The following is an 11,806-nucleotide window of genomic DNA, read 5'->3' on the forward strand; positions in this document are numbered from 1 at the left end:
TGCCCGCAGTGCTCCTGCCATCCTGTATGAATAAATTGCCTGCTTCCACAAGAGAAGCAGCTATTTCTGCCTAAGAGATGGCGTAAAAGCAACTATCTGGTTATGTTTGGTTATTTACCCTATTTGGGTGGAGTGGGGTTAAAAACCAGCCTGAATACTAATAAAAATTACCTCCTTGATACCTATTTAATAGTTCAATCATGTTGTTCCACCAACATTTGTAAGTAAGGAGAAGCAAAGGCCTTTGACTTCTGTGTGCAATTTATGCCAATTGACTTCTGGCTCACAAGAGAGCAAAAACAAAAGCATAACACACTTGGCTTTAAAGTACTGATTAACATAAAGGTCAATATTGTCTTTCAGTCCCATGGGGCTGTTGTGAAAGCAGCTGGAGAACAGCAGATCCTGACGAAGAGGAAGGGAGCTCTGGTGGGCAACTGAAGAGGGACGACCCCTGTTCCCTGCAAGATTAATCCACGTGAAGGGGAGCAGGGAAAGGAAAGAGCCCACCAGGTGATTGAGCTTTTCATCCCCAATTCTCTTGTCACAGGAGTGATCTACCATTGTATCAACAGTGAATATGGCACAAGATTTATATGATGTGGAAATGTCCTACTAACAAACAGAAAGGAATAAATTACATTGTTGATATATAATTTTAACTTTCCCCCCAAACATAATTTTCCTCAGCATGTAGACTGAAAGGGGACATTTTTGTAGCTGTGTTTCATTTCTCAAAACGACAGCTAAACATTCCTTTCAAACCAGACAGAAGGACCTTGGACCAAGGTTTTCCAAGCTGGAGCTTAAAGTTAAGAGTATAAGTTACACTGACAGCTGAAATGTGATGGAAGGAGGTGTCAGGATGCTAAAGTCCATTCACAGACATGCATATGTCTACCTGCGGATTCAGCGAACCATTCTGTAAGCTTCGGGCACCAAAACTGACCTGCTAATTAAATATAAATTTAATATAAAATTATATTTAGTCACTCAACCTAAATCTGTCTTTATTGTCAGAAACAATTACTGACTCACATTAACCATGAAAACTTTTTTTTTTTACTTAGATACAGACAAAGTTTGAAGGATTTAAGGTTATTTGTAATTTTAAGCTCACCTTTATATGTTTCAGAAATCATCTGAGAATCACGGTTGCAATGCTAATTAAAGGCAATCTCATGAACCATGAAAGGAGGATGAACTTTCAGAGCCAAATCTTGATTATACCAAAAAACCAAGAAACAATGGTAGCAGTTTCACAGACATTGTTGCCCAGGCTCACACAATATAATAGGCCTCACATGATTCTGTAAAGCTGTTTTCCATTTTTTACCCTAGGTTAAAATGTAGACCCTAGTCGTAGGACTAAAATGCCTGAGTGGATAAGACATATTGTTTCCTTAAAAACCAAACTCTTCACAAATTCTATATTCTTCCCTCCCCCTGGTTGGCTGAGGAGTTCTCTCCCAAAGTACATGTGAGCCCATAGTCTAAAACCAAAAGATTTTAGTACACACAGTAGATTTCATGGACCTGGCTCGAGCATTATTATGCACATGCTCAAATATTTTCCACTGTTGAGGGTGCAATATTTTTTATGGAATAACAAGGTGAGAGAAAAGCACAGCAGTTTGTAAAAGATACCACTTGTGAAAAAATACTGAAATTAAAATTCTGCAGGCCATACAGACTGGCATTGACTCCATTTTGCACAAGGGTAAAGACTTTTGTTTGCCTTTCAGAGATGAGAAGGAAACATGACTTTCCTGTCAGGCTCTTCCTTGGGCTCTCTCCTCAGAGGCCAAATAGAACAAAAAACTACTTACGATACTGTGACTAGTCAAAGAAATTAAGGACAAAGTTATTTAAACAGCCTGTAATTAAGCATTCCAATGGAATTAAATACGATAATTACCTGCTGTACAACAATCTGACAGGATTCATGTTTCCACATGAGATGGTAACAAAAAAAAAGATTTTACTCACATACAAATACGAGTGCAGAAAATTGATGTGTATCATTCGTATTCACATGCATACTATGTTAACTTTAATTGTGTATGTTATCACATTTTAAAGTGGAAACTTAAGTCGGTTGTTTAAAGTACCTAACTCAGAATCTGTTATATAAAGGACACAAGACGGGAATCTCTGAGTAATTACCCCTGGTTTTATACCGATTCATTGTGTGCCTCCAGGCAAGCACCTTAAACCAGTGCGGTTTTTTCAAATGCAGCACATAATTTTGGATGCTCAATTTGAAATACCTTAAGCTTGATTTCTCAAAACTAATGACTATGAATAGTTTCAATTACAGCCAGTCAGAGCTTAACATATTAAGCTACAAGCTCAAAATAGGCAGTCAGTACAAAGAGAGAAACATTTGAAAATAACCTTAACTTCTTAAGGTCACTAAGACAAAGGAATGAATGTTCTTCTATGGTTGAACATTTCAAGTGAGAAAGTATCTGAGAATATCGTAGTGAATTCAGTACTTTAGGTGCTGGCACTTGCTTGAGGCACTTTTCAGCTGTTCACCAACCAGCTGTAGAACTGCAGTGGGTACCAAGAGAAACCACCACCCTTTCCCTGCTAGGCTGCTGGGAGGTGGGAGCCACAACAGCTATCCTGAGCTGTATTCCCCGAGGAACGTGCATCCGACAGATGGAGTTTTGGCTGCATCCTTCATCCCCAAACCTAAAGAATTAGGTATCACAACTGAGATCATATAAAATGAGTGGTAGTTGCACAAGGCTTGGCTCAGACATTTTTTTGTTCTTAACTGCATTTATATGATCAATTTCACATGTCCAAAATGTTAAAAAATAGTAATCATAATAATTGCATTACAGCTGTGATTTCAGATTGATGAATAGAACAACTTACTGGTTATCAAATTGAAAAATGGTATTTTTTTGGTTTTACCTGAATTGGAAATTTTTCCATTATCAGCTGTTCCTGCATTTCCTGGAGCAACAAACACATGTTTTACATGTGGAGACTGGGCCAGCTTCCAGGCCAGCGCATGCTCTCTCCCTCCACTGCCAATAACAAGCACTCGATCGGCCATTAGTCTGCATAAAACCAGAAGCAAAAACAGCCAGAATTAGCGGCGTGAGGTTAGGAAAGCAAGAGCTTCTCAGACCACAGTTTTAAGTGTTGGGTGCAACACAGCTCACACAGAGGTGAATGTCACTTTGTTTCAGGCAACAGTATTTCTATAAGGGTTTTGTTGGTTTAAAAAAAAACCAAACGAGAGATGTACATGAAAATGGATAACTGACTCAATCAGATGTGATATAAACTAAATGTTGAAGATTGAACTGCTCCAGAACACAGAAGTAACCTGGAGGGCAACCCATCCCGGTTTTCCTTTAGTCAGATTGGCAACTACTCCAAGGTATATAGAAGTCTGTGATATATGAAAAACCCTTATGATGTCCAGGCTGTGATGTGTAGCCTACAGAAATTCCTGGAGAATCCAAGTATGCAAAGAGCAAAGCCCATTTGATGAACTAACTGTATGAACACAGTATTACAGTGTTAAGAGCTGAATGGGACCACTCAAGAGTTTTAAGAGGCAGTATCTAAAAGAGCTCTAAATACTTTATGAAGAGGAAAGGCTAAGAGTGATGAGACAGGGAAATCAACTTCCACCTCTGGCTTTCCTTAGGAGAGAACAACCACGAGGCAAACAACAGGGAAGACCAGGTGTCATTAATAAAGGAGCTGGCTCAGAGAAGGTACTGCTGGACATCCACTCCTCTCTCCCATTCCACAGAGTTTTAGAAAAACACATTAACACTCTCTTGGCCTGTGGAAATAGGTGTAGGAACGAAGGCTGCAATTTCATTACAATCTTAAACTGTCCAAAACCTTTTCAGCAGTTTAGAAACAAAATGGTCACAAAAATGAAATGAAATCTCTCAGTTTCGCTCTCCCTATGTCATTACTTGTGTGTGTACACCTAATGTACACATATTGGACTGATGCCAATATTACAATTTTTTCTTTGAGCAGCTTTGAAAGTTAGCCTTTGCTTTTTAAGACATATTACTTCTACGCATATTCTCTACATATTTACTGAAGTATGTCACCTCAGAACTGCTATCCCGACAATGATATCACACAGCTAGCAAGGGAACAGAAGAGTTCGCTTTCACTGAAAAAACCCACTGGAATTCAGAAAATAGCATAATAAAGAAATAAGTAAGTACATAATTTATAACATAAGTACCTATGTCTTTATTTTGAGTTCACTGAGAAGCAAAGGCTAGTCTCCTAAGCTATTCAAAGAATAAGCTGTTAGAGTCATATTAGTCCAACCATAAATAAATTACATATACAAATGATGTCACTGGACTGGTTAAAATGAGAGTTTTATTCACAGAAGTCAAACAGTCCCTGAAGAAGCTATTCAGCAGAGCAGTGAGCAGCTACAAATTGGCAGGTGGTCCTAAGCCCATGTGCAGCATGCACTACTTGCAAAAAATAACCTAAGAACTTTAAATCTTACCATATGCAAAATAATAATCTAAACCTATAAAAGATGGCTTAATCGTTTTAAGTAATGAGAATAAACAAAAACAGTTTTGTGCTGAAAATGGCACAATTTGTTCAAAGGGCTTTGCATGGCCAGCGAAGAGGTCTGATGTGTCCCTCTGCTGTGCGAATCACATCCCATTCATCGGGAGGCGGAACACAGCTCAGGTAAGATTCCAGTCAAAAGGAACAACCCACCCGCCTGTTGTAATCCCCGCACACGTAACACGCAACCCTTGGTCGCTCCCTGTGCCTCTTCCATCAAGCAACTGGTCACTGACCTGTGCTTGTCAATGTGTACAGTGCCTCCCAAGGCAAGCTCACAGGAAAAAACCCCGACACACACACACAATGCCCTTTGAATACACACAGGTGATAGCTCCATTTCCAAGAGCAGCGAAAACTCAGATCTCCTCTGCGGTCCTCTCCTTTGTGCGAGGACAAGAGAGGATGACGAGCACAAAGCACATCTTAAACAAAAGAGGAAAAAAAAAAAGGATTTCTAAGGGAGAAGCAAAAAGACATGATAGAAAGCAGATTTTCAGGCAACTGATAAGGCAGGGACGTGTGCCTCTCCCTCCTGTCAGCTGCCTCAGCTGGACTTGTTGATAGCTCTGACCCTGGTGAAACCCGTCCTTCCTGAGGACCTGGACTACGCAGGAGACAGCTTCTGCTCTGCAGGCACTATGCGATGCGTCTGGTGAGCCCGATTTTTCAGTCCAAGCCCTCTGTAATATACTTTAGACAGGAAGAGCCCACACGTGTTTTAGAAGGTACTCCTATGCCATTCGCTACTGTATTTTAATCCATTAATGAAGGAATGATTTGTTCAAAGAGTGATACTTTTAGGCAAAACATCCAGTCAGAATAAAGACAAAATAAACATGAATAGAAGGATAAAATACAGAAAATTAATACCGAGTTGTTCACTATGAACTAAACACACTGGAGGTAAAATTTAATTGTAGTCTCAGGCCGGGGGGGACCAATAGCTTTCTAATCAACAGCGTTTGACAAAATATACATGTTGCAAAATTGCAGAGATGTTGTAATTACAAAACTCCATGATTACTTACAATAAAAAAAACATGTTGGATTAAAAATCATCAGTTATGATATACATAGTTGGGACACCAAGTTATGCTAAACTTCTTTTTATATTACAATTCAAGCAGAAAGAAAAGATAAAAGAATAAGGGACTGGCTTAATGGATGAATTAGATACAGGCAGTAACCTAGGACAGAAGAATGCAATATAAAAGAACAAAAATTTATCATGTAGCAGGCAGCTATCTCCAACTTAACTAAACAAACCAAGCATGCTTCCAGTGCTGTCCAGAGAGTCATCATTAAATTGTAATTTTTAAGGCCAATTTTATCAATAAGAAGTTGAATTATACACATTACATAGTTTTCTTACAAGTACCTCAGAATCGAGTGCAGAGATTTAAACCCAAACAGAGAACATACTTACTCTATCCTACGTGCTGCCAGTTTGAGGAAAGTAGTACTCAAGAGTTCAGATGCACAAAGAGAAAGGAGATAAGCAGCCTCTGGTTAAAATGTAGTACCCCTGTCCCAATATTACCGCCCCATTGACGACACTGTGCAACTAGCCAATGAACGGGAAAGTCCAGCCATTCCAGCTGGGAAGAGGGGACAGAAACTTGCATACAAATAGTCCAGGAGTGAGGAGCAAAAACTTTGCAGAGCAGGAGCAGCACATCCTGTTGTTTCTAAACATGCAAAATAAATTCTGTACCACCCCAGGTATTTTTTGCAGTTAAAAACGATTTACTAATCAGATTGTAAACATTCTCTTTTTATCTAAAAATGAGGCTATGCACTTTGGCTATGCATAAAAATGAGGCTATGCATAGTCCTATCAACAGTATGAAAGAATAAAGTTCATAATGCACATTCACGCTCCATTAAGCCTACTGCTTAAAAATAGCAGGACAGGCTTGAAGATCCAGTGACACTGTTGCTAGCTGAAGTAACTCACCATGCTGGCAACTCAGTCAAAGAATCACTTCCTTTTTTCCCCTGAAGTAACATATTCTAATACTACTGTCAGCTGGAAAAAAATTAATAATATACATCATAAAGTTTTATATGGGAGCAAGTAAATAGAACAAGCCATGTATCATATGTTCAAATAAAATGTAACCATTTTATAACAAAATGTGAGGAAAAAATAAGTATCAGCCATTTGTTTTGAAATTCAGTTCTATTTGTGCATCCCACAAGTGGTATCTTAGCAACTTTTAGGGATGTAGCTAAAGAAGAACTTCTGGTGGCAATTCCAGTTTAGGAAGCTCAAATCTAGCAGTGGCAGCCTTTCTTTTTCACACTGACATAGAAAGATGTTGTGTAGGCCCTCTGCTGCCCAGCAAGATCTGGCATTAAAAATGAAAATTCCAAGAGGTGACATTTCTTTTTATTTTGTTACTAATCCAGGAGTCAATAATTTGTTCTCAAAAGACCAAAAGCCATTCACAAGGTAGATATTTCTTCTGTGAGGATTATCACACACTCAGGTTTTTTTGGAAGCAATATGTGAAATCCTTAAAGATTCCAAAACACAGTACATAATTATCTTCAGCAAGCATTGTCTGCTATTGTAAAGAAGGAAGATATGTTTGTTTAAAAGATGCTTTAAAATAAAGACAAGTGGCATTTCAGAGAAGGGTCTATTACTGGGTCCTTATATGAAGTAAGAACAGAAAAGCAGAAAGATAATCACTCCGTGTATCCATGAGAAGAAGACATGAGGATAGAGTGAAGACAAGGCAATTTCCAAAGCCTATCCCTGAGGTTGCCAGTAGTAAGTCAACAGGGATGAGCGTCAGACTAGAGATCTTTATCCTCCACAAAAGGTAGGGCTCACCAAGAAGCTGGGCAACTCTTTCACTAGGTCAGGGCCTGTGGAGCAGAGAAAATAAAGTGAGGAAGGCAAAACCAACAGTATCTGATAGCTTTCCCCATCCTGACTCCTCCACAAAGCACGGTGAGATTTCAAATACAGGTAGAAGTGAGATGAGGTTACTAATTCAGTTGCTGCCCCTTCCCTAATAATAAGGAAGGGACAGGAGCCATCGACTCTTTCTTGAACTGATCCTGTGCACAGACCTGGGGGTTACACTCAGTTCCTTGGATGCATTTATGAAGGTAACTCTATAAGAAAATGTAACCTCCTTAAGCGATTTATTCCCAAGTTTCAGTTTCATATCATAAGTATGTGGTGCAAGTTACCTAAACATTTTACCTCAACTAGGTGGAGTCTTGTAATAAGTCATTGTCTTATCACCTCACCCCTAACTAAAGCAGTAAAAAGGTGCAATTAAAATAAGATCTATGCAATATAGCACAAACAGTAAAGGGTATGACTGGTGGCACCTCACTGTTTCAGATAGTGTCTTTTTTTTTTTTTAATTAAGCTCCAATGCTGTTGTTTTCTCTGTGCTCCTTGATTGAGACACCTGGGTGGAGTGTGTTTTGCTTTGGTGAGCCAAATATACCATATCTTGAAAACCTGTGTGAAAAAGGTTCCCCAAACCAAAGTCTTAGTTCCAACAAAATTGGGAGTGACAATGGTAACACATAGGTATATTTAAAATGCTGCACTGTGCAGCATCCAAAGTGCTTCAGCCCTTCACTAAAAGGTATTTGCTGTTCAAGCAGGTTTACACTCTGCTGCAAAAATTTACACATGCATTAATGCTGGACCCATTCATATACTTTGTTGTCACTGAAAGGGGATGTCATGAACCCAGACACACTTTCCCTTTCCTTGTACTGGCTCCGGTGCTGACTTGAGCATAGACAATTCACTGAGATTTCATAAAACTAACCTGAGAAAAAAAAAAAACACACAACAAAAAAACCAACCCACAATCCAAAACAGATTTCTGTAAGATGAACTGGCTTGAAGTGCAATCAGCCAAGGTCTAGTGACACTAACAGTGAATGAATGGATGGGACAACAGAGCTGAGCAAAAGAATTCAAGGGCAAGAATTGTCTTTCAGGCAGCAGCAATCTGCTGTATCACAGCACACATTTAACCTTGGCTGCAGCCATTTAAAAGCTGCAATACCTTAGCTTCCCAACACTGGGATTCAGAAAAACTGATGCAGGCATCCAAATTTCTTAATAAGAAAGATATGGTCCTTGCCCAGAGCATCTTAACTCCTACCTTTCCTAGAGCTTAGGCTACAAAATGGCCCAGCAGTGACAGCACTTACCCCAAACACAAAGAATGCAAGCCCAGCCTCACTGAGAAGGTTCAAACCCACACTCCCCAGTCCCTGAAGAAGAGCACTTGGCTTTGTACTAAAGGAGAAGGTTGACGCATCCTCTGGAAGTTAGGCAGAAGAAAAAGCAACGAAGACTCACAGGGGACAGGAAAAACACAGAACTGGGAAGGCTGTGCAATTTGGCTGCCACCCCAATGAGTGTAGTATTAGTTTCTAGCCCTAGCAATCAGGACCATTTATGTGGTTTTTTCATAGACCTGTAAAACTGAAATGGATTGGAGAAGCAGCTAAAACCTAGGACTTCCTACTCCCAACTTCAACAGCTAGGCTGCTGCCATACTCCCTCACGGGAACCTGCCATCCTTTACTTGGCTCCCTAACTCGCCAGCAACCAGGTCGCGTGGTCCCAAACCCCCTCAGGCTGAACCTAGCTCTTCTGCTTTCTGAATTAATGCTCTTATCAGCAGACCGAGCCATTTCTTAAGAGTCTGCTGCATGTTATGAGCACACACAGATCTCAGTACACGAGGTGAGCTCTGAGCTGGCCTTCTCAGTGAACCTTGGCCAACCGCTTGACCCTGTTCAAACTTAAAGAGACAAACTGGAGGCTGAAATGCGCAAACTGCAGGTTCACCAACTGGTATTTCACAATTGGCTTGCACTGTCCTTTGCTGGTGCAGCTTCCCATTGGTCCCACTGCCTTCTCCACCTCCAGTCTCTCCTTCCCTCTCCCACCCGTGTGTGCCAAGGGTTTGCAGTCAGAAATTGGATCAGAAATACAATAATGCAGGAAAGCTAACGCTACAACAGTAACCAACCCAGTAAAGTAAATATATATATATATACACACATTTCACCAGAGAGGGTGAAAAGAGCTCGGTTATGCTGCAGCAAACCGCTCATGCAACCAGCTGTCCTGAGCACTACACCCTCAGATCATCCTGACTGATCGAGAGACCATAATACAACTGGTGGCAAATGCTGCTTCACAATTTACCTTCTCACCCAACTGCTCATTCCTCTATCTTGCCCCAGCCAGTTTATGGTCAGAGGGTGAGCTGAATCACACAATCAAATAAGGACTGGAGATGGAAAGAAATCCATGCCTCCCCACATTTTTTTCCTATGTGGATCGGTTTCCAGAGGCAATTCACCATGCCAACTGTGCAGGCAGCTCTGCTGGTGAAACAGAAGTACAAAACCAAACAGCCATGACACCTAAACTGGCAAAATGGCCAAAATACGATGATGGAACTGCAAGTTCAGGCTAGGGCAGCATTAGGCTCATCCCGAAGGAAAATAACGCAGCCTTAGAGAACTTTTAATCTCCTTAGGTTTTAGTACCATGAAGAGTTGTTTAAGGAGTTCAGAGGCCTCCAGAAACAGATTTTTAGTTATAACGTTGGGTTTAAATAAGCTTATTTTGCTCATGTGTTTTATTTAGGACTAATTCCTTGCTCTCACCTGGGCATAGAGTGTGGTGTATCACATCGCTTTATAAAACAAAATAAAACAAGGTAAGTCATTAATACCTGTGTTTCACCCCTGCAGAAATCAGAGCAGCATGCTGAAAGCCTGAATCAGAGCTGAGAATAAAACACGTCTTACGTGGCCTGAATCGAGGCTCTGCAAGACAGGCACCTTGCCACCTGGTGTGATCTTCCAAACGGCCAGATTGCGCATTTCCTAGGCAAAACATTACCTCAAGATTCGCTGCTAAAAATAAATAGGATCATAAAGTTTTACAACCACCCTCGAAGTACTAAATTTTGACACTTCAAACTCTATGTAGGAAGCTGGAAGCGCTCGATGTTTTTCACCATTGATGCCTCAGCAGAAGCTACTAGGGGAGAACCAGAATGAAGGGGGGGGGGGGGGGGAGAAATGCCCTTTCTGTTACTATTTCAGTTATACACACAACATAGTGAAATAAGTATTAACTCTGCTCATTAATTTCGATTAACTACTGGATAGAATAAAAAAAGGGGGCCAATGTTAAAGTTGGTAAGCCCCCAACTTCGCAAACAGCAGGGAAAGAATCAAAGTGAGTCAAAGTCCAAAAGAATAGAGGTTAGAAGTTTAATATTTACTTTAAAGCAAATATTTCACCACTTTTTCAAGCCAAATAGAGCAGAGAAAAAACCCCGTAGAAATAAAAGACATGTGCGTTTTAAAATACTTTAAAGTGCAGTACATTTAAAAATTCTAAGACATCAAGCTCCTCAGAAGTAAATCTGAGCAGGAGACATGCAATTAAAATAAATAAATATCTATATATATGAATAAGCCGTTAGCAACCATATCCCCATACACCCCTTCCCCGCCATAGGTGAGGGGCAGAGCAGGAACCGGGCTAAACCGAAGCCGCCCGGGTTTTCGGGCAAGGCTCGCTCCCCGCGGCGGCCTGGGTGCAGCAGGGGCCAGCAGGAAGGCGCCGGGCCGGGCCGCCATTTTACCGCGCGGGCCGCGGGGAGCACATGGCCCCGCCACCGCCTCGCCCCTCTCGCGCCGCCGCCGCCTCGCAGCCCGGCCGTGGGAGGCTGGCAACGGGAAACGACCCTGACACCCAGCGGCCCGCGGAGCGCGCCTTTCTCCAGAGCGAAAGAAAAACTTACTTTCCTTCAGGCGGATTTTAAGGAGCGGGAAAGCATCCTCCGCCGCGCCGCCGCCGAAAACTACAGTACCCAGGGGGCCCCGCGACATGGCGGCGGGTCGGCCCGGGGGCGGGGGCCGGGGCGCGGGGCGGGCGGGAGAGCGAGGGAAGGAAGGGTGCTCTGTGTCTCCGGTTAGAGAGACACTAATTGGCTTTTGCACGCAAATTCTTCAAGTCTAGAAATATCTTCCGCTGGGGGCGGGTGTTGCCTGGGGAGCGTGCTGAGCCGGGCCGGGAAGGTGCTGGAGCTGGCTGAAAAACCTTATCTAGGTGTAGGTTATTGTTTTTACTTTATGTAGGAAGTAGAACATCGCTCCAGAGGGTAAAGGTGATGGTTTACAAAGTTAGCTG

At 41.7% G+C, this 11,806-nt stretch overlaps 1 protein-coding gene across 5 annotated transcripts in view; it reads right to left on the reverse strand.

The window, feature by feature from the left end:
• GART (phosphoribosylglycinamide formyltransferase, phosphoribosylglycinamide synthetase, phosphoribosylaminoimidazole synthetase) overlaps nucleotides 1-11,524 on the reverse strand; it is a 39,834-nt gene extending 28,310 nt beyond the window's left edge. Inside the window, exons 1-4 of one of the 5 annotated variants that reach the window (XM_074858239.1) lie at nucleotides 11,418-11,524; nucleotides 7,292-7,470; nucleotides 2,929-3,077; nucleotides 902-952 (exon numbers count right to left, since the gene is read on the reverse strand). In XM_074858239.1, the coding sequence (XP_074714340.1) occupies nucleotides 902-952; nucleotides 2,929-3,077; nucleotides 7,292-7,317 (226 nt within the window). In that variant the 5' untranslated portion in view covers nucleotides 7,318-7,470; nucleotides 11,418-11,524. Of the gene's footprint in view, nucleotides 1-901; nucleotides 953-2,928; nucleotides 3,078-6,019; nucleotides 7,471-11,417 lie in introns of all 5 variants that reach the window. The other 4 variants (XM_074858240.1, XM_074858242.1, XM_074858241.1 and 1 more) reach the window with 4 other exon arrangements.
• Between the last annotated feature and the right edge of the window lie 282 nt (nucleotides 11,525-11,806).

Source organism: Strix uralensis, chromosome 2, assembly GCF_047716275.1.
Source record: "Strix uralensis isolate ZFMK-TIS-50842 chromosome 2, bStrUra1, whole genome shotgun sequence".
In the NCBI taxonomy this organism is placed as follows: Eukaryota; Metazoa; Chordata; class Aves; order Strigiformes; family Strigidae; genus Strix; species Strix uralensis.